Here is a 26326-nt window from a genome sequence, read left to right as displayed (position 1 = left end):
CAGAGACACTTGCCAAGTACCGAGCCCTGTGACAGCACCGGGCCGGAGATAAGCAGGCAGTAGCATAGCAACCAGATAGGGGTGACGCTAGCATTGTTGACATTTGACCCCTGAATCTGAAAATTACCCACATGCAAAGGACAAGGATGAAAAAATTATATACATATACTCATACCGACAATTCATATCTCCCCGTCTCTCCAACTTCATGAAATATCCGACGATTTCGAGGTTTCTTCCCCCCCACCCCCCACCCAACTTCATTCTTCACTGACTGGCTTCTTCATTTTCCACCTCACCCTAATATCCTTGCTGCTGTAACACTATCCCAGCTTCGATGAGGAATTGGTCGTTCCGGAAACGATGGACGAGGTGGTTGACACACAAGTTGACCCCGAGTTGCGTCGAATATGCACGTTGACTGGGCTCTTGGGATTGGGCAGTTCCAAGCTGGTCAATGATATTCCGTCCGACGACCTTCGACGGACATGTACACTAACAGGACTCTGAGGCGTTTCCAGATGCGCTCCGGAGACGCCCGAGACCGAGCCTCTCCATGATGTTGTGGGACGGTGGCTGTTGACAGAACTGGGTCTAGATGGAGTCCAGCTGCCTGTCATCGCGGCCGTTTTGGTAGGGCTCCCGGTCCGGAAAATAACCGAAGCGGTGGGGTTTCCCGATCCAGCAAGATGCATCCTTTCGTGTCTTTGAATCTCTTGTTGAACTCTGCTGGGCGTGCTGCTGGCTGGCCTCTCGTAGTGCACTTTGCTTGGGGCGGCATTGCCGCTAGGCGTCGCGGGTCGCTTTTCTTTTTTGATGCCCGTACGCAAGACTTGCATCAACGAGATGAACTCCTTGCGATCTATGGCGTCAACCCACTGTTCTACTCTGACAGGATAAAACTGGGTGCCGCATCGAGACACTGCTCCAAGAAAGTCAACCTTGAGCCGGGCTTCGTCGACATCCTTCTCCCACTCAGGGCCCAAGAGCTGTGTCATTCGAGATTGATAAACCTCGCGCAGCCGGGTCTGGTCATACTCCATCAGGTGGATCCAATAAAGCTCCGTCTTTCCTTCATTGTCCAAGTGGTCTTCGTCAGAAGTGGAAGAAGCTGACGGGCGCGGAGCCAGATTTGTATAACTGTCCCTGCTGGGCTTCTGCTTCCGGCTTGCGCCTCGAAGGAATGCAGGCATCTGACAAGCCATCCAGCGTGGCATGGTCGATACACATTCCCTAGTAGCGGTTAGCATGTTGACACAAAAGAGCGGTGATAAGGAAATAATACATACCATCCAATCGCACCTGTTATGCGGCCATTGTCGTCTACAAGAAGGTTCTTCAATGAGAGATCGTCGTGCCAAAGCACGGTATGCTCTGGCGGGAAAACCAAGGAAGGGAATATCTTATGAACCATTCTTAGCAGTTTGCGAGCCAGCCGGAGCACCATTTCGGCATGTTCCTTGTCGTCATCAGTCTTGGCTTTGGCAAGAGCATTTGTGTGCTCCGTGATGATGAGGTCAAGATAGGCTCGAAGCCAGTCATGACTGGATTCAAAGGGGCCACGGGCCACAGGATAACTGGAGCGTGGCCCAGAGAAGAAGACGCTGTCAACAATGGGGCCAGGCGAGGGTGTGACTGCGGTGTTGTAGTCGGCATTCGGGCCCGTTCCCAGCGTTCCAATCGATCTGAAACCCTGACCCAGATTGCCGCAGCGGAGCAGCTGGGTATGGAACTCTGCCACGCGCTTGGTAAGTATCTCTTTCTGGGTGTCAGTCATCTTGCGCCAGCGATAGTAAGCTAGCTTGCCGGGCATCATCTCCATCAGGAGCCATTCGAACCCAAGCTCATTGTTGACAGTCTCATCCCATGCAATGACTTTGGGCACGGGAATGTCGGTCATGCGATGCACCAGTCGCAGAGTGAAGACTTCGCCGAGGGTCTTGTTCCCGGGGTCAACGGGGAGGGAGATGCGGATGATGTGCTTGCCGCGGATGCTGTCGACGGCATAAAGTTTGCTGAACTCGCCATTGGCATGCAGGTGGACGTTGCAGTCGGCAGTGTGGTTGATGTTGAGGGCGCGGCGACATACACGCTCGACGGCTTCGATGTCGGGTTGTCTGGTCCACCTCGCGACCGGGCCGAGACCATTGTCGTCCCAGGCAAGACCATCCCGGGTCGGGTGCCGCATTGTCGGGTCTAACGGCGGGGCCCCCAGTCAAGGGAAGACGCGTCTTATGAGACGAGTCGTCGCATCACGCGCAAGTGAGCTGTCTGACGTTGCGGGGCGGCGTGAGCAATGCGCCAAAGTGCCGGGTTTAGTGTTGTTGGTTTCCTCTGGGCTGTTGCTGCGATTCCAGCGGAGAAGAGGGCCGTCTGTGGAAAAAATAACAAAATAAATATTGGCGTCGCACGACAACCAGACCTTGACGGCTGTGCACTCTTTGTGCCAATTGATAATTGATTGGGTTCGCGCTCTTGGCAGCCGCCGAACCAGTGAAAAAAAGCAACACGAGGGTGGGACTTTTGTTGATGTCAACATGCGCCCATTGGCTGCCCAGTCCCAGCCGAGAAAAAGGGGACGTCATGGCCCCTCCAACCCCTCCCCATCAACGATAAGGGATAAGGCCAACTACCGGCAGGAACGACTCCAGACGGGGAGACACCACAGCTGTCATGATGGCAGCGAATTTCTTAGCGCGAACTTTAGTTCATCTCTGCCATCATCGCCGCCTCAACAAAGAGAATACATCAACATGACGTTCGTTTTCGGAGCTTGCACCGCTACCACACCGGGCCTCTCTCCTCCAGCTACTTGAGATGAACCTCTGGCAATTATCTCCCTGGACAATGCCGCCAAGACCCAAAGAAACACCTTTGCCATGACTCAAGGAAACGGAGATCCTAAAATGTCTTCATCCATTCCCAACCCCCCGATCGGCACTCGGTCTCGTCGTCCCAACGGCGCGCTTGAGGACTTCCTGGACAACAATCCGGATCTCGAGCTGGGAGGCTCCAAAGGCTTCATCACCGAGCGTGCTCACCACCAAAAAATCTTTGGTATTCACAATCTGAAGAAGGGCGTAAATGCCATCGGCAGTGTCGAGTTTACGGCGATCCGGGGCCCGCACGGCACGATTCCCATCCGGATTCTGTATCCCGAGTCAGCCGAAGATTGGAGAGACAGAGGCGAGGCAGGTGCACTAATCTATTGCCATGGGGGTGGATACACCGTAGGAAGCGTGGATGAGTTCGAAAATGGTTTGAGGCTCGTGGCAGAGAGGTCTGGCTGCCAGGTCTATTGTTTCGACTATCGCCCTGCCCCCGAGTTTCGATATCCTGTTCAACTGGATGAGTATGACGCTGTGATCGACTGGGTTCAGAGCGAGGAGGGCAGGAATCGAGGCGTGCGTGCCGATCGTGTTGCTGGCGGCGGTGACTCGTCTGGAGGCAACCTGACTGCTGCAGTTTGTTTACGGCGCCGAGACAAGGGCAAGAAGCCCCTCTGTGCCCAGATTCTGGTCTACCCGACGGCTCGCCTTCCATTTGACACCCTGGCAGCAAAGGAGAATAGCTCGGGCTATTACTTGCACACCAATGGTATCTTCAGCTTTGCGGCGCACTATATGCCAAGACCACCAAAGGCGAATGGTGAGCTGCTTTGTGATTTTAGTGTATTCCCGACTTTGGTGTCAGCTGACACAACGCAGGTCCTTCACCACTGGATGCATACATATCTCCCGGCTACCAACCTGCAAAAGATTTGGCAAACCAGCCCAAGGCGGCTGTTATCACAAACGGATTTGATCCCTTGAGAGACGTGGGCATCGAATATGCCAGCAAACTGAAGGAAGCAGGTGTCGATGTCAAGTGGGTTCATCATGAAGACCTAATTCACGGGTGGCTTCAAATGACGCCGTGGTGTCACGCTGCTGGTGATGCAACTCGAGAACTGGGGAAGCTTGTGGGAGCGATCGTTTACGGCTATGAAAAGGAATGATCCCGCTCGAAACAGGGCAACTCTGTCCTGGTGTCATTGATTCTGCATTGTATGCTCTACCTACCTACACGTTTGATATAACCGTATATGTGCCGTCCATGATTCTATCCATCGCGCAAGCTCATGATGTGGGGTTTAAATCGTATCTACACCAAGGTATCCTCCCGACTTGACAGACCATCCCAATTTGAGTTGTACTCTGTGGGTACAGGTAAGGGTGAATCAAAATCCGACCCCGTAACCGCTGAAGCTGGCGACAGTGCCCCGTTTATGCTGCTACCCATATCAGCGTCGAGACCATGATTCGTAATTTGACCTGCCAGTTGTCCATGAGTATTTCCAACACATCCTAGATCAGGATCAACCTTTGTCAAACTCGGGTCCATAGTTCCCTCCCCCTCAGCTAGGAACCGCCGTCCATCTACATTCAAGACCAAATATTTCTTTATCGGATCACCCTTCTCATCAGATGATGCTCTTGTATACTCCCCCATAACCTTCATGCTATCCACATCCGAGTGTATACCGGTACATAGCCACCTGTTGATGGGATCTATTCGACCTCCCTCATCCCGAGCCGCCTCCTCCAGCGATACCAAACCAGCCACAGACACAAAGACTTTGGCATCCCATGCTCCTGTCCGCCAAGACATTTTTCTGAAAGCCTCGAGCGCCTGCCACCTCAGGGTCCGACTAGTTCGGCACTTTGTCGCAATCAATATCAGGGGACCGGTGACGTTTCCACCGGAGAGTATAAATCCGTTCGTGGTCATGGGCTCTCGATCCTCAGAGAATTCGAGGGCTATGTTGAGCAGCTGCCCGAAATCGGGCTCGCAGTGGTCCAAAGCTGTGCCTGCTGGATCCAGGCACCAAGCGAGGCAGATGAGGTCTGTGTAGCATTGCAGAAGGAGCAGTAACATTATCTTTCTAGTTCGAACGTCTTCAGGGCTGACCGCTGCTTTGTAATCAGATAGCACTTGCTGCCATTGGCGAGATGAGTTCCAAAGTTGTGCTTGTTCTGCCCAGAGGGAGTGTCTCTCGTTTGTTGGAAGGGGTTGTCCAGCAAAGGTACGCTGCATAGCCTGCGAGATAAATGACAAGCACCGTGTGTGAAAATTGCCCCAAAGAAAAGTACACTTCACTGCGCTAGTTTTCCCAAAGACCGGGAGGTCGTTACATTCAAGAGAAGAGCTGGGGATTGTGTAATGGGGTGGCGGGCTGGGACGCAGGTTGGACGTTACACTCAAAAAAGGGAGGATGTACTCCATATCTTGCGTGTCTTCATCTTCGCGGTTGACATAGTTGGTAGGCCCGGTGTTCCGGCGTGCTGCGTCCCTAAGGGTTGTTATCGAGACTCGAAGCAGTCGGATGCCGCTTGTCATAAGTCCATCGGCGGCTTCTACGTCACCCTGAAGAAGTTCGTAGCCGACGAGAAGCAACGTGATGACAAGAAGGTTTCGAGCGGACATGGAATCTCCATCGTTCCGTATTCGTTGTAAACACAGCGATATTGCCTGGTTTTGGTGGCGGATGGCCGCCTGGTAATGGGGATTGTATATATGGTGCCAACGAACATGAGAGTGTGGAGGGGACGGTGGCGAGCCAGACGATTGTCGAGCAAGTGATCTATCAAGCCTAGCTTCAACAAAGAGAGCCTGAGAAAGCGCGCCAATGGCAAATATGGCGTGGTTGACACAACTGTCCCGAATACCCTCGCAAAGCACAACCCGGGACCAAAAGTCGGCGTGGAGATAGCCAGCAAGATCGTTGACAAGGGTATACCGGAAGAAGTCATGGTAGATTATGTCTTTTTCGGGGCAGAAAGGCGTTACCCGTGCGGGACGTATCATCTGTAACGGCCGCGGGCCTCCTTGAATAGTTGCGGACTTGCTAGACGACTTTCTTGCTGCTTTTTGATCCGTTTTGGCGAGATAGCCATGGCACTCCATGCGTGCTTTTTCACAGCGGGAACACGTCGGCTTGCGCTCATCGCACTTGACATGTCGATTCTTGCAAGTGATGCAGCCGGTACGGACCTTGGGGGTACTGGCACGCCTTTGGTTGGACGGGGGAGAGACGACCGTGTGTGGGCCAGGTGTATGGGAGGGTGATGCCGATGGTGCCATTGTATGAAGCGGTCATACAAGCTCCCATAGGGTCAGGATTTATAGTGCGACTGCATATAGAACCTATCAGACACTATTCACATCCCTGGCTTTGAACTGGCTGAAACAAGCTGAGTTTGACGATGAAAGGTTGGCAGATGACCTCGGGAAGGAGCTCATGTGGACTGGGACTGTGGACGAGTGATTGGAGGGCCCTCTCGAGAAAGAAGGCCGGCGCCCGCAAAGTTTATATCCCATTGTTATTCACCACCTTTGAACCCAAGTTCGCCCTGTCGGTTCTGCTGGAATGAAGAAACGGCCCCCAACTCGCTCGTGATGCCAATTTTGATGAAGCTTGTCGATGACATGGAAGGCACACCAGCGTCTTCTGCTTGGCAGATGGCCCGTGCAAGTGGGATGCTTGACTTGCTCCGCCTCCCTCCGCGCTCCACTGCTCGTAAACATGTCGCCAATCAGCATGAGCAATGCCCCTGAAGACGACTGAGCTGGTCAGAGCCTTGGAAGCGGGGAGAACCAATCTCTGCCCCGCCTGACAAGCTTTGTCAATATGTGAGTGCGGAGAAATGGAATGGCACTCTATCCCGCAGGCAGGAACACAGTACTGTAGGGTATATTCTAACCACAAACATGGCACAGGCACAGAGAAACGATCAACAAAACCACAAGGCCCCCTAAGGTTTCTAAGCAACTAAATTTACCTGAAAAGAAGATTCACTGACTGGCGTGGATCGACAAGGCACGATGAGCAGTCTGTTCGACGGCCCGCACTTGCGAGCCCTGTGCGAACTCGGCCCGTCATCCCCGTTGTACACCAGGCATCGAGATTCCTGTGCCATAAACCTGCACCAAGCAGAATACAATTGGTTTAATCAGGGTACAGTGCAGAGCATGAAAGCTCTGTGGCTTGAGATCATTGGGGGTGGCCTGGAGAATTCACACGTGGGATTTGCAGCAACCCGGGCCGGTCCAGGTGCCCTGTAGGGCGATGAGCGTGACTGGCTTTGGCTGCGCCATTGCCGAGATGAGGGTGGCAGGCGGTTGTGATGGAACCTTATTTATCTGTGAGAAAACAAATTCTTCAATTATAAGTCGACAGCAGCTCAGCGGCAAAGTTGTCGCGCAACTGGAAGCCACAACCACGAAGCTCGCCCACCTCGGCTATCTCAGGCAGTGTTTTATGGGCCGCAAAACCAATCAGATCGCGAACCAGACACCCGGTGCCTCGTGTAGGAACACCATCTCATCTCACGAAAACATAGGTGAGACAGCATCATCGGCAGCGACCCATGAAAATTGAAATCCCAGACCATGCAATCCTAGTTGACTTCTCCATTTCCTGGAAGCTATGGCATACTATTCTCATGCCGGGCCGAGAACCCTGCGCCACATGCAGACTACACCCTGCCACCGTCATCAACCAGTTCATCTACCTCCCGAGACAAAAGATATTGATGTTGTAGTTTTTCGGGTTGTCTTAGATCCCAGGGACTGAACTCAAGAGTTTGTCAAAATACACCGTAACACTAGGTAGCTAACCACCCCGAGCCTGGATTCTGTCGGGTTTGGAACTCAGACAGCTGATATGAGGCATGGGATTAAACTGATGTTATGATAAGAAAGACATCCAAAGCAACGTACCATACCCATGTATAAAATCTACTCGACGAGCATGCAATCCATCTACCAAACTCAGCAGCGTCCTGCTTGCCTGAACTGAGTCTAACCATTAAGTCCACCCTGTTGATCTACTCCACTGAGCCCTGGTTTTGCAACCTGCATCGATTCCTGCTCCGCGGGTTAACCAGGTAATCGGTATTGAGAAAAAACAGTCGCTAGCCAATACCCTAGGTACTCAACTAACCGTAACAGCCAGCTTCTCAAAAGCCCCCGTGATTCCCCGAACCTAGTACGCACCAATAACTACCTTCTATTAAGTAGCGGTAATCCTTCTCCACAAATCCTGCTAAAGCGACACCAACGACACTACCTATTTGGGAGCTCTCACAACCTAGAAGACTGTAATCATAATCTTAGAGTAAACACATGAACAATAGAACTCGTTCTTGTAATATCACTTACCAAATTCTTCTTTACGAGCTCCGACTGACCTCGTGCAGGCATTTAGAAGTTTCAGTCACACAGGTACGTCATAAACTAAATGTCCATAGTGTGGCTTTGAGGCACAAACAGATATTCTCCATACGGCACGTGTATTGACAAGAGATTTGCCGAAGAGAGACCGGCTGGCATGTCATCCGAATCTGCCTTACCTGAGAAATGCATACCCACAAGAGATGCTATCATCACTTTGACCTATCCAAATAAAGTGCAAGCGTACTTATGCGCTAGAAAGAACAAAAAGATGCTTTTCCTTGTACAGGCCTGTAATTGGGTGCAGATGAAGTATGCAATTAATCATGCCTGTTGATGGGTAGGGAAGACAAGACAACCTTGGAAGCCAAAAACAAATGTAGGGCGGTGGCCTAGTGAAGTCACTGCCCGCGAAAGAGAGGCCAAAAAGGCAGGGGAATTGGTTGACAAATTAATATTTCAGTGTTGTTGTTAGTTGTTTGTGGTTCTGGTGAAAAATAGACCCTTTGTAGGTGCCCCACAACAAATCAACGACCCAGATCCCCTTCTAACAAACAAGTGAACTTTGCATCCATCCTCGCCTCCAACAAATCTTCAGCCGTTTTCATGATGACGCCATCATGCCTGTCTCGCCTTCATCAACTCTTCTCGCAACCTTGCGAGTGCCTCCATGACTGTTGCCTCCCGTATTCTTTCTCTTGTCCCTGGAAAGTTGAACGGACCAAACGCCTTGCTACCAGTGGGGCTGGCAATGCCGATATAGACCGTCCCAACTGCCTTCCCATCTTGCTTATCAGGTCCAGCAACGCCAGTAGTGCCAACTCCCCACGTCGTGGGAGGAGCGTCGTCATGTGTCGTTATCCTGCGCGCACCTTCTGCCATTTGAGAAGCAACCTCCTCATGAATGACTCCCTCTTTAGCGATTAGAGTTGCATCGACACTCAAGAGTGTTTGCTTGAGGGGTGTGGCATAAGAGACGACGCCTCCAAGGAAGACAGCGCTGGCTCCTGGGACAGACGTGAGGGCGACCATGACACCCCCTGCTGTGAGAGACTCGGCAACCCCAACAGTGGCGTTCGAGGATTTAAGAAGCTGTATCACATCTGCTGCGATGTCGAGCAGAGTCTCTGTGTTACGGGCCAGAAAGGCCGACATCTTTTCTTCGTTTGGACTGTTTCAGGTATCCCCCTTTGTAGTATTTTGATCAGAATGAAGTGAGGACTGGCGAAAAGCCAAAAAAAAACAAAAGGATTTGACTTGGGGGTTTTTAACCTGCAGGTAGGTAGGTAGGTATCCAACGGCGGTGAGTCACTCAACTCTAGGTAACTTCCAGAGTTTATCTAGCAACTTTGGTGGCGTCACGGGTGCCTTGACCCTTTTCTCCCTGCGAGCCAAGTGCTGACCCGAATCCCACCGAATGGTCAAAATTCTAACCGCGGAATCATGACCATTCTCAGAGAAGACTCAGAGAAGAGAGCGTCTAATGTGAGGTACCAAGACCCTAGTGTATCTGTCATTTTCAACTTCAAGAGCGAAGCCCAGAGTAAGCCCTAGACTAGATGTTTTAGTCCACATGACTCAGGTAGCCACATCACAGCTCTTACAACTCTGACTCACCTTGCCTGCTTTTTTTCTGACCGCAGTTGCTGGTTGGGCGATGAAATTTTAGGTCTAGGACTTCATACTCACTTGGCCACCTATCAGCGAGGTTGTCCTATATCAGCTTCAATGGTATTCTTGTCTCGATGTGTAACTCAGAGAGGACTCCGATAGGGATTAGGGCTGTAGAAACCTTCTGAAATGGCATGCATTTGTCAATATCAACACATGCAAGTGGCAGTTCGTCATACCGAGACAATCCTGATGCTGAGACCTTCTCTTCACATCCCATACAACAGCAAACACTTTAGTCAAAGGCAAGGATGCAAATTCCAAATTATTTTCCCGTTTGATTGGCAGCGGCAGGCTCATTATGACCACGTGTTGTCCATCTGCAAAGCGGACGGGAGCGCTAATGAAGGTATTTCTCCGCAACAGGTACATGACCGATTACCCGGATTCAGGGTGACTCGATGTGCTAAGAACGAAACAACGGAAATTTAGCTGCAGCGGTTAAATAGTCAAAAGATGAGCCTCAACCCACGGAGTTGGGAGCCGGAGTGCTCGTCTCAATCGACATCTTGGTAGTCACGTCGGCAGATAAGTTCGGCAAATAAAAAGAAAAGAGAAAACACAGGTTTTGTGTTTGACCAGTTTGTCGGTCCTGAGAAGAAGAGCTCCGTGCTTAAAATGGAAGTTGGGCTTGACGACTGGAGCTAACCTAGCCGAGCCACGGAGGTATAGTTGGGGTCGTATCGACCTAGTTGGATTGGCAACAGAAATTTGACACAAGCAATGCCTGACAAATGAAGAGAATAAAAGATTGACCAGGAAACATATGAACTGACTTGTACTTGACATGTACTTGACAAGATAGGAATATCTAGGTACACTGGAATCCCAACTAGTACGGCAGCGTCAGGACTTATACTCCCCGTTTTGAATATAACTGAATGTGTGTACTTGATTGTGGCTCGCTGTCGCCACAGTCCAACTTCAACGCATGTCGAGAGCTCTTATACGCGCGGCTAACTTCGCATGATCTTGAACATTGCCCATGATCTTGGCGCGCTGGACTTTTCTGATCTGTCTGGCTGCGAAAAGCTCGGGAGAGTGATCCGATTTAGTCATTGGATCTGGGGAGCATCTTAGGCGAGCCTCAATTGGGCTTTCCCCATGTCTAGGGAAGCGCACCGTTGCAACGGATATCCGTTGCCTGGTATTCCTTCCCTGGTCAGTGTTGCATTTTTGCATTGTTCGAGCAAAACAACCAAGCCTCCTAAAATCGGTAGTTGGTGCTGAGTCGTTATTGGTGCGCATCTTGTTGTCAAGGCTCGGAATGACTTCACATGAACATGACACTGACTTGAATCATGGCTATTTCCATCATGTACTCAACACCCAAGAACAAAGTAGCGGGGACATGTAACCAGAGATTCACTCCATGTTGCATTTTCACGGATGTCTTCCGAAATATTTCCTTAAGGCGATTGTCTCAATCCCTAACACGACTCCCCAGGTAGGTAGGTACTGTCGAGCTGGGTATATAGGATGGGCAGCTTCTTTCCCGCATCGGTTGGCAAGGGAGTTAGTGCCAGCAACAACCTCAGCGACCTCTAGCCATCATGCAGTTCTCAACTATTGCGCTTTTGGCGCTTTCCTGCGTCGCTCCGGTCTTGGGCGCACGCTCTCCTGGTTGTGGCAAGACACCAACCATTCGCAATGGTCAATACACGACAACCGTGAACGGCAAACAAAGAGAATATATTGTCCGCCTCCCTGACAACTATGACCGCAACTTTGCGTACCGCCTTGTCTTTACCTTCCATGCTCTTGGAGGAAACGCTCAACAGATCGCCAACGGAGGGGGCGGTACCCTTGCCTGGTACGGTCTTCCCCCCTTGATGACAGGCAACAACAGTGCCATCTTCATCTCGCCCAACGGTCTCAACCAAGGTTGGGCCAACACCGGTGGCGAAGATATCACTTTTGTCGACAACATGGTGCGCACTATCGAGAACGATCTCTGCGTTGAGCAGTCTCTGCGCTTCGCCACCGGCTTCAGCTACGGTGGTGCCATGTCCTACTCTTGGGCCTGCTCTCGTCCTGACCAGGTCCGAGCCATCTCGGTTCTTTCCAGCGCTGTTCTCAGTGGCTGCAACGGAGGCACTCAGCCTGTGGCCTACTACCACCAGCACGGTACCCGCGACTCGGTCCTGAGCATCTCCATGGGCCGCCAAATGCGTGACCGATTTGTCCAAAACAACGGCTGCACCCCTCTCAATCCCGAGCCTCAGCCCAACGGAGGCCGCTCCACCAAGACCGAGTACCGCAACTGTCTCCCTGGCAAGCCCGTTACCTGGGTTATCTTTGACGGAGACCATAACCCGTCTCAGCAAGACCAGGGAAGCAACACCCCCTTCGCCCCTGGCAATACATGGGAGTTCTGGAGACAGTTCCAGGCCGATGGGAGCAGCAACCCCAGCCCCGAACCTACCTCCAATCCCGGCAATCCCCAGACCACCTTGATTACCACCTCTCGCGCTCCTGAGCCTACAACCGGACCGGCGCCCGGCCCTACTGCTCCTCGCTGGGGACAGTGCGGTGGGCAAGGGTGGAACGGTCCCACCGTCTGTGTCTCAGGAACCACTTGCACAAAGCTGAACGATTACTATCACCAATGCCTTTAGACGTCGGTGCCCCGAAGATGTGCAGGTAAAAGTAGGGCTGGGGAGCAGATTGGAGGACGAAGAAGACAGGACGGTAAATAGGCTGGTTCAGTTTGTACATACATTATGAACAAAGTGTTTATTCCCACATGCAATGAGACTTCCAACCCACTGTGGACCTGCTGTTCCCCTAATTATTGAGCCTTTGGAAGGTTCGCATCTCGTTGAAGACTTGAGGATTGACGACTCCCTGAGACCATGGAAAGCTAAGGTACTTCGGACTGATCCGAAAGCACAATGCACGTCGTGGTGAGGAAAGACCCATGGCGCAAGAGTAAACGACCTTTTAGACTCCAGATATAAAATTCTTGGGTTTCTCTGCAGAAAGGGGACAAACGGGGTAGTGTTGATGAGGGTTAGGGTAAAGCTTTGCACGATGACTCAGCCTGGCAGCCCCCCTGTAGGTCGAGCTCAAAGTGGACACAGAGGACGGAACCAAAAGTCTGGGGAAGCTTTCAGCGGCGACATCCGCCGTTGACGGGTTCAGGCCGTCTTGCAATCGACTGTGTGCCCTTTGCCAATATCGAAAGAGACTGCGCAAAATGTCCCTGCGATAGTTGGCATTGGGTCATTGACGATACAAAGCTACAGATTTACAGCCATGATACTACGACCGTGGCTTCGACTGCCACTGCTGGCTTTGACAGCTTCCTTTTTCGGCCATGTTGCCATTGCTTCCAGCGCAAGCCACCACGAACTCTCCCTGCCATCCTACCACTATGGCGCTCCCATTCGGGTTGAGTGTATGAATCGCAGCTCGTACGCTTGTTTTCTTCTTCGCCCTGTCCCAAAATCCCATCGTTGCATACACTGACCTGCGAGTCGCAAACCACCAGAGAAACGGGCGAACACGTATCCCTCCCCGACTCCCCAACCCACGAAATCCAATGGATCCCTTTCCCGATCTGCAACGAGACGTCCTCACCGCTAGAATTCCGGTACGGAATCGAAGAAGAAAAAAATTGCACAATCCCCATGATTTCTGACCCCTTCTTCCATCTCCTCGAGTTTTACGTGCACGCCGATGCACCCCTCGCCTGCCGACTGCCCGCCCGGCCCCCGCCACATATCGAAGTCGTAGGCCAGCGACAGCCCGAGCAAGAATACATCCCTCTGGTTTTTGCGCTCGCGGGAACGCTGCAGCTGAGCCACATGCACATATCTACCCACATGAATGTTTTGCTGCACAGCACGCCCAAGCAACATGTCCATCCGCACGACAGCGGTGTTCTGGATTCTGCAACAGCATACTCGACGAGCCCCTTGACACATATGGAAGGCGGGGACACTGTGAGACTGGTCATTGGAGACCCGCTGCCTTTCAAGTTCAGCGTCAGGTGGTTCCCTACTCCTGCCCTGCCAAAAACTGAGGGAAGAGTCGAGTGGCAGGGGATGGGAGGACATATATATGCTTCCACAGTGTTTTATTCACTGCTGTCCTTCGGGGCCGGAGTTGTCGTGGCAGGTGCGTACTTCTTTGGAGTCATATTGCCAAAGCGGTTGAAGGGGAGAACGCTGGGAGGCGCGACACCGTTAGGATACGGCGTTGGAGTCGGGAACGGATGGGGTTACTCTGGTGGGGGTCAGAAGAGAGCTATTGACTGAGAGGTTGTTTGGAATTGACTGTGTATCACCAGACGGGAATTGGAGTGGACGGTGGGAGTTGGGCGCTTGGGGATTCATGACATTACAATGTTATTTATATAAATGCAACGGTCGGACTGTGGAAAACGTGTTTTCCAGCTACTCCATCTCATTGTTTATATTTCTGGTGCATCAGAGGTAATATTTACGGATGTGAGAGAACACTCGTTATTATATCTTACATCTATCTACCTTAGGTACCTTATGCTAGGCATCATTTGCATGCATCTGGAGCGTTTGCAAAGCTTGGAAGTTGCTCACAAAAAATTGATCCAGATGCAGCCCACGGGTGCTTCCCCTCTCCCTCCTTTCTATTTAACCTTGCCTGGTCCATACTCCGACATCACACAGCCTTGGGTTCTCAATACCACGACTTCCCGCCCAAACGTTTGCCCAATTACCTTCGACGATGTCGCCAAGGCGATGGGTTGCCCCAAGCCAATCTCTCACTCGGCCTTCTTCGATTCTGCCGCCGCATCCGCCGCCTTGAACCGGGATAGAATGCGTGAACCCATGTCAAACGCCCCGAGGAGAGCTGCGATGATGTGAGCAAGCATGTCACAACCTTCATGCAAAAAGATCCTTAAAACACTTACGGATGAACACAAACGGCGCGTAGTACGCTGATCTCAGCGTCCACAGCTGACTCTCGTCCGCCCAGATAGTCTTGTCCCAATAAAATGTATCGTGAATGCAGACCGCTGTGGTGAGTGCATTGTAAAGCGCATAGACAAAGAAGAGTAGCTCGTCGGGGCCGCTCGTTCCCTTCTGCCTGATCCCCATCTTGTACATGGCGTAGATCATGACGGGGAGAAGAAAAAAGAACTCGAGGTGTATAAAAAGCCCCATCCAGCTGTCATGACCGGAGGCTGTTTCGGGTGACCATTGTACAATGGGGTCGTTGAACTTGGCGATGTAGTCTTGTTTGGCTTTGTAGGCGAAGTGCAGAGGCGCGTCGGCTGGGACGAGGAGAGAGGATGGGTAGATGACCTCTTGGAGGTCGATTACTGTTGAAAGTCTCTTGAGCACAGTATCAATGACAGAACCGGGGTATCGATCTTGACTTACAGACAGTGATGGGAAACACGATGTAAAACCACACTAGCCAGACGTTATTTCGCCATGTCGTATTCTCGACTGCCATTTTGACGAGGGCTTTCCAAAGACTGAGTGTATAAGATGGCGCGAAGACAGCAAAAGTAGAAATAGAAAGTTGACATTGACATGGTTAATTATCCTCCGAGTCTTATTCTTTTTCGCGCTCAACAGACACGTCCGACTGAACCCCTGCCGTCCTGCAGATTGGCGCAATTGGGGGTTCGTGCGGGGATGTTGATGCGGAGAACACCCCGGCAAGTGCTTCTTGGCGTGCATTGCGCGGTGTAACGCTGCGGCGCAGTGGAAGAAAAATTATCTTCAAGTCAACCTAGCAGCAGGACCGTTTCTCATCTTGGATGGAAAGTTCTTGCAGCCACTTCAAGAAATTAGATGGTGAGATGGCCGAGCGGTCTAAGGCGCCACGTTAAGGTGTTCCTTAATCAATATCTCCTAGCAGATTCCGTGGTCCGAAAGGGCGTGGGTTCGAATCCCACTCTCATCATTCACTTTTGGCTTTTACAAGATTTTTATTCCCAATATCAACTACCAGCTCCCCTCCCAGACTTCATACTAAGGAGTTCATATGCTAATGAAACGTTGGGGCCTCTCCTTGACTCTTCTCAGCCACCTTTTTGGCCCCGCTTCGGAGTTTGAGGCTGTCTCCTCCGATGAGGGATGATCAGGTTGCTGATGAGTAGGCTCCATGTCCACGCTCTCCATGCTTTCTGTGAACCTGCTAGCAACCTGTTTCGTTATTTTGTTGAGGGTTTCCCAGTATTCCAACAGCTTGTTAAATTCGGCATCTGCTACATTTCCGTGGATACCTGTCATACCAAATTGAAACAGTCGGCGAGCCAGAGGATACACTGGGTCGTATGCAAAGCGCACGTACTCCTCCCCAGCGGCCTCTTCAAATACTCTCTTGACCTTTTTGTCTTCCTCGGTGATAGGGCCAAAGGTGAGGTCGATATGCCAGTCCTTATACTCTTCGTCTGCTGCTTCCTCGCGCAACTTGCTGTTCCACAGATACGCGGGGGGCTCACAGATCATAAAGGCAGGCGCAAATAGAGCCGAGTCCCAGTCAAGAATCCCTTCTATCTTGGGCTCATATGTGGATGGGTTGACCGAGATCATTATGTTGCGCGGGAAAAGGCCCCAGTGGCAGAAGGTGGGAGGAATGTCATTGAGGTGGTCTGCTTCCCCCATATCGGTAGCCACTCGTGCCAAAACCTTTGATCGTAGGTATCCTCTGGATCTTTTTCCAAATTTAACACTTTTTTGTAATAGCATAGTCGTGGATGTAGAGAGCGGGCGGTGGCCTCCGGGGGAGACGAACTATCGGGGCGGCGGACTTCGGGCGGGTCGCCAATAGCTGTTTGTAGAGGCGCGATGAAGACATTTTTTGAGCCAGATGAATCCAGCACGAGCTGGCCAGGCTTGTTGTTGAGGATCGAAAGCATCCGGTTGACGACCTTCCCAAGCTCGTAGGCCAGCTTGCACCATCCCTCGTGGTAATCTTCTGCGCTTCGTCCTAATCGATGAGAGTCCTGTGTGCATTCACTCCCCAGACCCTGCTTTTAATAACATATGGTGACTCCAGCACGTTGTCGGGAGTACTATCGTAGAAGATGACATCCGGCGACGGTATTTGGGTATATCCTTTCACGAAGAGAAGAGGAGCTATATCTTTCTTAAAGTCCTCTCTCTCATGGTTCCACAGGATACGGACGACGTATTCCAATCTCCCATATGCACTGTTGCCTTTGTGGATGATCCCGATAACACGATTATATGAACCGTTGCCGAGTCTTTCAACATCAAGATCTTCCTCGCGGATATTCTTCCAAAGAACTCCTCGCGCCAGAGTACTAATGCGGTGTTGGTACGTAACAAAAGGTTCCACTTGATAAATGATGGAATCTGGTTCGGACTTGACGGAATCTTCACTGTTCGATCGTTGTCCCGCGCTGGCGCTAGTATACGAATTGGCATCGGTAGTGACGATGTTGCTGAACAGCATCCTGATGTGTAGAGGAGGGAGAGCTAGCGGCTGCCATCTTTTTAGTCGTTTTGATGATCGAGGTATCTGTATCTATGTATAGTGATGTCTTTGGTGATGGTGTGGGCTTGTCGAAAGCCGGCTGATAGAAGTGTCTCTGGGGCTCTGTGAAACCGTTTCAACAGTTTCTCATCGTCGTGGCTCTTAGCAGCCGAAAATGTTGTCCACAGAGCCAAGGTTTAAGATTTGCTACCTGTTAATCTGAACTACCACGTTTCCTTCGCGCTGGCCTTTCAATCACTGGAAAGAAACCTTGTCTTCAAGATAGATAAGGTATCTTCAAAGATTCAAATGCAGGCCTTTGTTGTTGTGTGGAACCCGTTTCAGATACACTGGGTGGCAAAATAAAGGAAGCTGAGAAAACCCTGTGTTGTGGACTGAACAAAGCCTGAGAGGGGCGTAAGCTCCATACTTGATCACAACGCAAATGACAGTGATTTGCTGGTCATCTATTGACACAGCATATCCCAAAGTTGACCCAGACCCTACATATGTACCTTGAGTACCTTTTCTGCTGCCTTGCAGCTACTCATACTCGGCACCGCGGCTTATTGGTAGAATAAGGGGGATAATGCCACCCTAGAAAAAGAGTAATGCCCCCCTAGAACTTCTCTAGAAATAAAGTCAAGGTAAGGGGATTCTGTGTGGAATCATATCTGCTCACATATGCCACCCATGATACAAAGGACGTATTCGTGTTCTTTAACCTACCTTAGGTACTTTTGTGTTATCTAAATACCTCTTCAATATACTCTGAACATACCTACCTACCTTAGGTACTCGGCTGGGTGATGGCTCCTTATGCACTCGGGAAAGGCTTTGAGCACATGCAGGGCATTAGTATTGCAAAATCAAAGAACTACAGAGTACAGGTAGTTCTATTTTTGTCAACAAAGCGGCATACAATACTCTCGAAAGGGGCTGACCTACCTATGCAGACTGGCAAGGCTTATAAGTCGGGTCTCATCCCTGCGTTCAAGAACGATGATTGTACACAGCACTCACTCGCAGTTTCAAGTATCCTGTCACCACAGACATTGAAGTCTAAGTAATTACCAACATTATTCCGTCCCACACTTTATCTCTATTAACGTAAGTCGCGACCAAAGCTATCTACTTATTGAGCTACACTGACTACCTAGCCTGCAACAGCAATCATTTATCTATCATTAACATGGGTGACATCAGAACAAGAACGGTTCACCATTTTCCGAAGCCAAGGGCGACTGTCGATCCAAGACCGGTGCTGGCTACTGCGTTGCGCACCAGGAGCCCTGCCCGATCCACACCGAGTGGCTCAAGTTGAAAACTGGCGACTGTATAACGTATTTGATAAGCGAGCGGATCGGACAAGCGAGTGGATCGATTTCTACTACCCTATTACAACCATCCTTAATTGCAAAACAACAACACTATTAACCTACTATAATTACATCAGAAACAGCTGAATCAGACTCTTCTGCAACCTCCTGGCAAATACGTGCATTATGGCCAGGCTTGCCGCATACACCACAGCATTGAACCTTTGTACGAGCACCCCCTATACTACTACCATACGGCTGCGTTTCTTCCACTGCCTCCCCACCCACGGCCTTCTGGTCCAGTAGATCCTGTGCATCTTGCACAGTAAGTGATCCTCCAAGCTGTACACGTGTTCTTTTTGCTCTCCGGCGCTTGCTTAAGGCCTCGTTAGCCTTACGCAGTGAAGCGTTCTCTGCACGAAGGAGAGCCACCTGGTGTATTATAGCCGTTATACTCTTAGTAAGCTAGTCTACCGCAGCTAATATTGAAGCCGGGGAGCTATTTTGATGGTTGGTAATGCGAGTCTTGATAAGCGTTAACTGTGAGTTGGCTTCTCGGGGGTTTTATGGTGTCTGGAACACCCAAGGTTGTGGAGTGCCGGGCTATGAGGCCGGGGGTATTGGCGTACGAAGCTTTATATCCAGCTTAGAAAGCACCCTTTCTAGATCGTACGGTATAAGGCCAGCACCCGCAAAGCCACCCTATATATTTTTCTCCGTTATAGAGGCGAAGAAGGCCTCGCGGAAGGTATAGAGGAACTCGACCTTGCTTATGTAGTTGATATGCGCGCGCATTAAGTCCTCGGTCTGGCGACCGTACGCCTGTTTTAACGGCCTAAAGCAGCCAACATCGAGTAGCTGGAGGAGGTGGGAGGAATGTGGAGGTATATAGAGCGTAATAATATTATTTTGCTAGCAGTAGCGCTCGAATCCGGTCGAGTAGTGGCTTTCGTGGCCGTCGAGGATCAATAACCGGTATTTGCCCTTTATACAGGACGCTATATGATAGTCGAAGTGTTTGATCCAATCTAGGCCTACTGCATTGGTAGTCTAGCTATTATCGGTGGTTGCGATGCGCTAGTCGGCCGGGAGGTTATACTCGGTATACCAGTTAGCGAGGTGGTATTGCGTAGCTAAGATAATAAAGGGAGGGATAGCCTAGCCGAGGGTATTAACTCTCTGAATTACGGTTGCCCATTTACGGTTGCTAGGCTAGGCTAGTTTCGCCTTGCTAAGGCCGTCCGAAGTCGTAACCACTATACCCGCGAAGATAATGCCCATTATAAACCTAGTCTCGTCGAAATTATAGATATTATTATCTATAATACTGTACTTAGCCTTGGTGTTCCATACGAGCGTAAACTACTCGGCAAGGACCTTTGGATCCCCGCACTTAGCCCTCTGGTAGTCGTATCTACGCGTAAAACGCGTACGGAGCTGTGGCTGGCGTTTAACGAAGTTATGGGCCCAGCGTTTGCCAACAGGAGGCGCGTCGCGTACACGTAGTAGTTGGTTGGCCATATCTTCCATACTACTTAATCTAGGTGGGAATGCGCGTGCAGATAGCTCAAAGATATACTGAACTATCGTCTCCTCCTCCAGATCCGTCAGATTACGTGAGTTGGCTGGAATATCGCGTCGTGCAGGCTTACCAGCGCGTCGGCGATGGAGGGTAGTATAAGGCACAGAATAGAGCCTCGCTGCAGCTTTGAGGCTTAGCTTAGGGTCATTTTTAAGGGCTTCAAGTGTAAGAACAACTTTTGCCTTAACTAGAATCGAAGACATCGTGGTATGGTGGAGGAAATTGATGTTGCAGGTAGACAGCTATATCGCGTACGAAATCGATCCACTCGCTTATCCGATCCGCTCGCTTATCAAATACGTTAACTGCACAAAGTCAGCTCAGAGAGGTGAAAACCAGATTAGAAAGGATAGGGAGAAGTCCCCAGAACAGTCTGCAGAGTCAAGCAAGAAGTCGAAGAAGAAGGATTATAATCTTGAAAGGAGCTCAAAGTCAAAGAGAAGGTAATAAATGCCCAAAACAGCCCAAAGAGTAAAACAGGGGACAAGAAGGCCTAAGGAGTAATGCCTTACGAAGCGATAATAGTTATATCTCGCTGTCGGTTTTATTTAGCTCAATGTTGAGGATAGGAAGAAGTAAGTTACTTCTAGGTAGGTCAAAGTTGAAACGGACAAAATATATATGTAGAGTTGGATGTAGGCATGCAGATTGACGATAATGGCTCAATACGTCTGGCTGTAATTTGCCCACTGCCAATTATTAGAAGAGTTCTTTGTCCAAAAATGTTTATGCTGAGGCTGGCAATTCTGATTACAAGGTGAAAACGCTCGTTGCCTGCTCGCCATCAGACTTTTTGTGGAACCGTCCTGTACACCCCTTTCAATCATCCTCTGGGACCTGTTTCTGTGTCCGGATCTTCTACGTGGTTACATTACTTGCCTCATGGCTTCGATCTATCCCCACAGTCTGGATGTTTTCCGCGATTCCGCTGACCACCTTTGAAAGCTTCTTGATGTTCTTCCAAAAGCCCGGTAACTTCTACATCGCCAAGATCCCAAGAAGTATATGTGCCCTTCGTTCAATACAGGTAGGTACCGTATCTGAACAATTGTCGAGCCAATCTGTAGGTCGGATCATATGCAAAACGCATGTACCGCTTACCCGCAGCATCATCAAAGATCCTTTTGACGGTTTTGTCGTTCTCCGTGGTAGCAAGGTCCAAAGGTTTGATCAACATGCCGATCTTCGCCGTCGTCATTCTACCTACTTCTCGTATAGTTATAATTTCAAAGGTGGGTATACCAGCGGTTCGCGCATCATGAAGGCGGGAGCAAAAATGCCAGAATCCCAGTCTAGGATTGCTTCCAAGTTAGTAACAGCCTGAGCTGAATTTGTCATGGATGTACGGTATATATCTTCAGGCAGACAGATGGGCAGATGCAGCAATCTAAGAACACGATCTTGCTTCTCTTGGCTTGTGCAATCTCTCTCTTCGGATTGGCACTGTGGTCCCAACCCTTCGGACTCGGGATCGGATAAGCCGGGCTACATACTGAGAGGGGTTGCTGCACGACCCCTGCAAAATCACATCACCAAGTAATCAATAGTTTAGGGCTAAATGCTATTCGGAATAAAAGTCCCGGAAATGCAATCTTGGTTGGTATCCCAGAAGGAAGCAATGCAGTTTCATAACGATGCTGTTGGCTCTGCCTCCCTGTATATTGGATGCACTAGTCACGGTGTCAGCGGTTCGTAGTGACATCGTCCTTCGCCAGAGCTACTATTTTGCGTTAGCGCTTTGCGACAGGTCCTTGATACCATCCATACCTTCAATATACTCCCGTATGGGACATATGCGTACCATCCCTTCATGCCGAGAAGCTCTCAGGACTTAAAAGAGGCCTCTACGTGCCCAGAAGTCAGAGTGGTTCATGTGTTTCGACGCGCCTTTAATTTCTCTCCAACAATGAGGTCTCAGTTGCTCTCTCTTACTGTTTGGTTGCTCGCTCACAAAGTCGTTGGGACTGCTCTAGGGAAAGCTCCGGAATTTGCGACCGTCGTCACGCCCAGAACTGTTCTGGCGAATAGCTATGATTTCATCATTGCTGGCGGGGGGATATCTGGGCTAACTGTTGCTGATAGACTGTCAGAGGACCCATCAGGTAGGTTTGTCAGTTCATCAGAAGCGACTATCAGTGGAGATTTGCTAACGCACAACAACAGTCAAGGTCTTGGTTATCGAGGCCGGCATTTTCGATCAGGATGAAGACAACATCTTGATTCCAGGACAGTTTTTCACCCCGTTCCCATTCCAGTACATGTATCTTCCGTTGCCCAGCGTTCCACAGACGGCGTTGAACAACAGGTCATTCAATGTGCCGGCTGGGAAGGTGGTTGGTGGTGGCTCGGTCCTCAATGCTATGGTGTATGTGAGACCTGGAGCAGAGGAGCTTGATGCATGGGAGCTTCTGGGCGCAAAAGGATGGAAATGGAACGATTTGCTTCCCTATTACAAGAAGGTCAAGTTTATCGACAGCAGGCGGTTGGATGTCTTGTTAATATTGATGACAGAGCGAAAATTTCACCGCTCCAGATCCTGCATATGCAGCTGCTGCGAACTTTTCATTTGATCCCTCTGTTCATGGGACAACCGGGCCAGTGCAGGCTTCATTTCCGAGCTTCCACTTTGAAGGAAGTGGTTAGTGACTATTATTTCCTTGTTTTTGTTTCCTTAGCTGACAATGATAGGCATTTGGTTTGAGGCCGCAATCTCATCAGGCCTTCGTGCTGGCGGTGATCCACATGCTGGTGATGGCTCAGGCGTAGTCTATGTCCCCTCCGTTACCTCTGGGACCACAAGAACTAGAAGCCATGCTCGACTGAACCATTTCACACGTGTCCAGCCGAGATCAAATTACCACATCCTAGCCGGGCATACCGTTGCCAAAGTGCTGTTCGATAACACCAAGAAGGTGACTGGGGTTGAATATCTACCAACTGGAGGCGGGGAGCGTCTTACAGCTCAAGCCACAAAGGAGGTTCTCCTTGCGGGAGGCGCCGTGCATACACCTCAGATCCTGCAGCTTTCCGGAATTGGTCCAAAGAAAGTTTTGAACAAGTTCAATATCCCAATCGTGGTCGAGCTTCCCGGCGTAGGAGCCAACTTTCATGACCAACCTAGCATCATCATTCCATACAATGGCACGTGTGTACCTCTCAGTTTACCTTGTTACTTGAGTGCTAACTTGAACCTGGCAGTCACCAACAACATCTCGCCAAACGTGGGAACCCTAAACTCGGATCCAGTCTACGACGCTGAGCAGCGAGCTCTTTACGATGCAACTCGCCAAGGTCCTTACCAGCTTACTCGTGGTCTCAGCACCAACCTTGCGCTCCCTCCCCTCTGCAACGCAACTTCTGACTGCAAATCCATCGTCTCTGCGGCTCGCAGAACCAACCCCTTTCGATACCTTCCTGATGATACCCACGCCACCGTCAAAGCAGGCTACGCTCTTCAACGCGAAATCATTCTTCGCCAACTGGAAGGCCCCAAGACTCCCGTGTCGATGATTCATTGGGATACCGCCAACTCCGTCAGGATGTACTTCTTCAAGCCTCTGAGCAGGGGGACTGTTCAGATCAACTCTACCAATCCACTCGAGTGGCCACTGATTGACTTTCGAACAAACGTTGATCCCATTGACGAGGATTTGATTGTGGCCTCGTTCCTCAAAAACAGACACATCATGTCTCAGCCCAGCATGACTGCGTTGAATCCCCTTGAGGCCGCACCGTTTAGCAACGACATCACTGATAAGAATATTCTCAAGCAAATACTGAGAGGGGTCACTGAGCCGTCGAGTGCCCATCAGTGCTGCACGGCAGCCATGATGCCGAGACTACTGGGCGGCGTGGTGAACTCCAAAATGAAGGTGTATGGCGTCAGGGGCTTGAGGGTGATTGATACGAGCTACTGGCCTATTGTCTTGACTGCTGCACCTACAGCCACGACTTATGCTTCCGGCGAGAAGGTACGCAATGCTTTCCCTCTCTGGCAAAAGGGTTTCAGGACTGACCGAAGACACAGATTGCGGACGCTATCAAGGCGGAATATGGGTTACAGAGTCTCTAATGACCGCTGGAAAGGAGAAGCATGATTAGCATGTCGGTATTGCTTTGTTATATTTCCAGATAGGTACTGCTGCCTTTCATGCGGTTATTTCTACAGTCCATCCCCACCATTCATGTGCGCCATGACGCTTCCGGCAAACCATAAAAATGCTACCGTAAAGCCCCCAATAGCAAAGCCTCCTTGCACATCCCCTTGATTAACAAGTGTGGCCCAGACCACCGCTGTGAAAAGGCTGAGTCCGAACCCAATGCAGCCATAGAGAAGCATAGCCGGCCAGTTCATGCCCTCTTGAAGGTACAGGCCCCAGCCTAACCCAACCCCGTTTATTGGACAAGGCTTTAGTGGGTTGTCAACCTTTTTGGGCACTCGTCTGAAGAGAATCGGCAAAGGCTCGGCGTGCGACGGATGAGAAAACAGATGCATGAGGTGATTTGCTCCAATTGGTGGTATGTGTTCTGCCGGCTGGGGATTGTAAACATACGGGTCTGTATCTTGGGGAAGAGATGGAGAGTGGCAGATGTCCACAAGCTCTTGAATCGAATACAGCTCTAATTTGACAAAGTCTATGGCTTGTACTCTTCTGAGCTGGCCCCATAACCATCTTCCACCCGAACGTGCTTTGAGATACTGACGCCGGAGGAGTTGGAATAATTCCTGATCGGAGTTGATCTGGCAAACCTCGGGTTGAGCGAGTCTTGTTGCAAATCGGAGAAAAGGAACACAAAGAAAAAGGAAGAGGTGTGTAGTATAGGGTGCCTGCTGTGACGACTGCGCGCAGGGATTGTCGAGTTCAAGGCTCATGTTGCCACGCGAAGACTTGTGCTCTGGTAAAAGAGGGTACTGAAATTTGCGAAAGATTTGTGTTGTCCCGGTCCACATCTGAAACAGTACCCTGGCAAATGAATTCGGGTGGCTTCTCGGGGTATTTTGAGCATCTAGGTTATCATACTCCAGTTCAGGCTGTTTGGTGTTTTGGTATCGTAATTCGGCTTCAAGCTATTTGACTGCCCCAGGCACAATTTCAGTAAAATCATCGTAAAGGTTCCTCGTGCATTTCTGAAGGTCACAAATCAGTAAATACCAAGGGTGTGTACAATTGCCAGCTCAAACTCACACAGGTCCATGTTATTCTCGTCTTCCCGTCTTCCAGAGGCTTTTGCCTTAGTTTTGACACCATGTTGCTTATCTTGGTGGTCATAAATTCCCAGAAGCTTTGTTGGACGACCTTCGGACACTGTCGGTTGACAAATGCTTTAACATTAGACTGCAAGTGCAGAACTGGGTCCGTTTCGAACAAAAATACCTCGGCAACAGCAGTGACCAAGTCGAAGGGTTCATCTGCGGGCCCGCTATCACCTTGGTCATAATCTCGCCTTGCACCGATATTCTCACCGATTTCTTGATCTTCAATGATGTCATTATTTGTAGCAGAACTGTCGTCTGTCCATGTCTTGCAATGAGCCTCCGTAATTCTCCGAGCAATATCCCTCCGAGATCTTCTGACGAATCTAGCGGTATCCAGCTTCACTTGCTTCTCCGGTCGATCTTTTGTGTTCAAGGCCAGATTCAAAAGGTCGATAGCATACAGCTCGAGAAACCGGGCTATGTTGTGGTTGCTTTTCAAACAAGAGCCCGACAGTTGCACCATGTGTGACCACAGGAATTGAAGGTCTTGAAAATGAAGGAGGCGGTGAAAGATGGTCTCAATTGCGTCCGGGTCGACGGAGCTCACGGTAGATGGCACGGAGATGATGCTATCCGGATCCGAGACTCTTGATTCGGCATCTGAATCTTCCAAGTCGTAGTGGACTGGTGTTTTAATCCAGGCAAAGTCGTCAGATATCCCGGGACGCTTTGCCACTGACTCAGGGCTCAAGGACGTAGCCACAATGCGGATGGGGCTCGCGATAGAGGGCTGGATGCTCTGGTCCAAACCAGTCTCATCCGATTCCTCCACTTGCGGGAGGGGCACGGGGGACCTCTCTTGTAGCCGCAACACGCTCGGGAATATAGCTGATTCACACTGAA

The 26326-nt window shown here is 50.4% G+C and overlaps 10 protein-coding genes and 1 non-coding gene across 11 annotated transcripts; 4 read left to right on the top strand and 7 right to left on the bottom strand.

Annotated features, from left to right (window-relative positions):
• Positions 1–323: 323 nt before the first annotated feature.
• Positions 324–2544, bottom strand: QC763_124550 (uncharacterized protein; the record flags this gene model as incomplete). Its single annotated transcript, XM_062909018.1, has 2 exons — positions 1290–2544; positions 324–1233 (listed from the first exon to the last, which is right to left on the bottom strand). Exons 1-2 carry the CDS (start codon positions 2186–2188, stop codon positions 324–326), a joined length of 1809 nt encoding a protein of 602 aa, XP_062772199.1. The 5' UTR covers positions 2189–2544.
• Positions 2545–2553: 9 nt separating this feature from the next.
• QC763_124540 (uncharacterized protein) lies at positions 2554–4108 on the top strand. Its single transcript, XM_062909017.1, has 2 exons — positions 2554–3648; positions 3708–4108. Exons 1-2 carry the CDS (start codon positions 2880–2882, stop codon positions 3995–3997), a joined length of 1059 nt encoding a protein of 352 aa, XP_062772198.1. The 5' UTR covers positions 2554–2879; the 3' UTR covers positions 3998–4108.
• A 35-nt stretch (positions 4109–4143) lies between these two features.
• Positions 4144–6123, bottom strand: QC763_124530 (uncharacterized protein; the record flags this gene model as incomplete). Its single annotated transcript, XM_062909016.1, has 1 exon — positions 4144–6123. One exon carries the CDS (start codon positions 6121–6123, stop codon positions 4144–4146), a length of 1980 nt encoding a protein of 659 aa, XP_062772197.1.
• A 2709-nt stretch (positions 6124–8832) lies between these two features.
• QC763_124520 (uncharacterized protein) lies at positions 8833–9369 on the bottom strand (the record flags this gene model as incomplete). The annotated part of the gene is made up of 1 exon (XM_062909015.1): positions 8833–9369. One exon carries the CDS (start codon positions 9367–9369, stop codon positions 8833–8835), a length of 537 nt encoding a protein of 178 aa, XP_062772196.1.
• Positions 9370–11364: 1995 nt separating this feature from the next.
• On the top strand, positions 11365–12660 carry QC763_124510 (uncharacterized protein; the record flags this gene model as incomplete). The annotated part of the gene is made up of 2 exons (XM_062909014.1): positions 11365–11400; positions 11424–12660. 2 exons carry the CDS (start codon positions 11365–11367, stop codon positions 12501–12503), a joined length of 1116 nt encoding a protein of 371 aa, XP_062772195.1. The 3' UTR covers positions 12504–12660.
• Positions 12661–12978: 318 nt separating this feature from the next.
• QC763_124500 (uncharacterized protein) lies at positions 12979–14473 on the top strand. Its single transcript, XM_062909013.1, has 2 exons — positions 12979–13301; positions 13379–14473. The coding sequence occupies exons 1-2, from the start codon at positions 13144–13146 to the stop codon at positions 14145–14147; spliced, it is 927 nt and encodes a 308-aa protein (XP_062772194.1). The 5' UTR covers positions 12979–13143; the 3' UTR covers positions 14148–14473.
• Positions 14276–15505, bottom strand: QC763_124490 (uncharacterized protein). The gene is made up of 3 exons (XM_062909012.1): positions 15255–15505; positions 14783–15193; positions 14276–14721 (listed from the first exon to the last, which is right to left on the bottom strand). The coding sequence occupies exons 1-3, from the start codon at positions 15328–15330 to the stop codon at positions 14633–14635; spliced, it is 576 nt and encodes a 191-aa protein (XP_062772193.1). The 5' UTR covers positions 15331–15505; the 3' UTR covers positions 14276–14632.
• A 171-nt stretch (positions 15506–15676) lies between these two features.
• On the bottom strand, positions 15677–15786 carry QC763_0028780. Its single transcript has one exon. It is a non-coding gene; the product is annotated as a tRNA-Leu (tRNA).
• A 77-nt stretch (positions 15787–15863) lies between these two features.
• Positions 15864–16490, bottom strand: QC763_124487 (uncharacterized protein; the record flags this gene model as incomplete). The annotated part of the gene is made up of 1 exon (XM_062909011.1): positions 15864–16490. One exon carries the CDS (start codon positions 16488–16490, stop codon positions 15864–15866), a length of 627 nt encoding a protein of 208 aa, XP_062772192.1.
• A 5365-nt stretch (positions 16491–21855) lies between these two features.
• On the top strand, positions 21856–24722 carry QC763_124480 (uncharacterized protein). The gene is given in 7 exon segments (XM_062909010.1): positions 21856–22328; positions 22390–22685; positions 22738–22864; positions 22915–23318; positions 23473–23517; positions 23529–24197; positions 24254–24722. 7 exon segments carry the CDS (start codon positions 22037–22039, stop codon positions 24296–24298), a joined length of 1878 nt encoding a protein of 625 aa, XP_062772191.1. The 5' UTR covers positions 21856–22036; the 3' UTR covers positions 24299–24722.
• QC763_124460 (uncharacterized protein) lies at positions 24389–26309 on the bottom strand (the record flags this gene model as incomplete). Its single annotated transcript, XM_062909009.1, has 2 exons — positions 24389–25294; positions 25413–26309. Coding segments are annotated over 2 exons (1803 nt in total), but the record flags the coding sequence as incomplete, so codon positions are not given.
• Between the last annotated feature and the right edge of the window lie 17 nt (positions 26310–26326).

The sequence above is a fragment of the Podospora pseudopauciseta genome, chromosome 1 (assembly GCF_035222475.1).
Source record: "Podospora pseudopauciseta strain CBS 411.78 chromosome 1, whole genome shotgun sequence".
NCBI classification, from domain to species: domain Eukaryota; kingdom Fungi; phylum Ascomycota; class Sordariomycetes; order Sordariales; family Podosporaceae; genus Podospora; species Podospora pseudopauciseta.
Note: the sequence above shows the minus strand (reverse complement) of the source record. Positions and strands in the feature narration are given on the sequence as shown.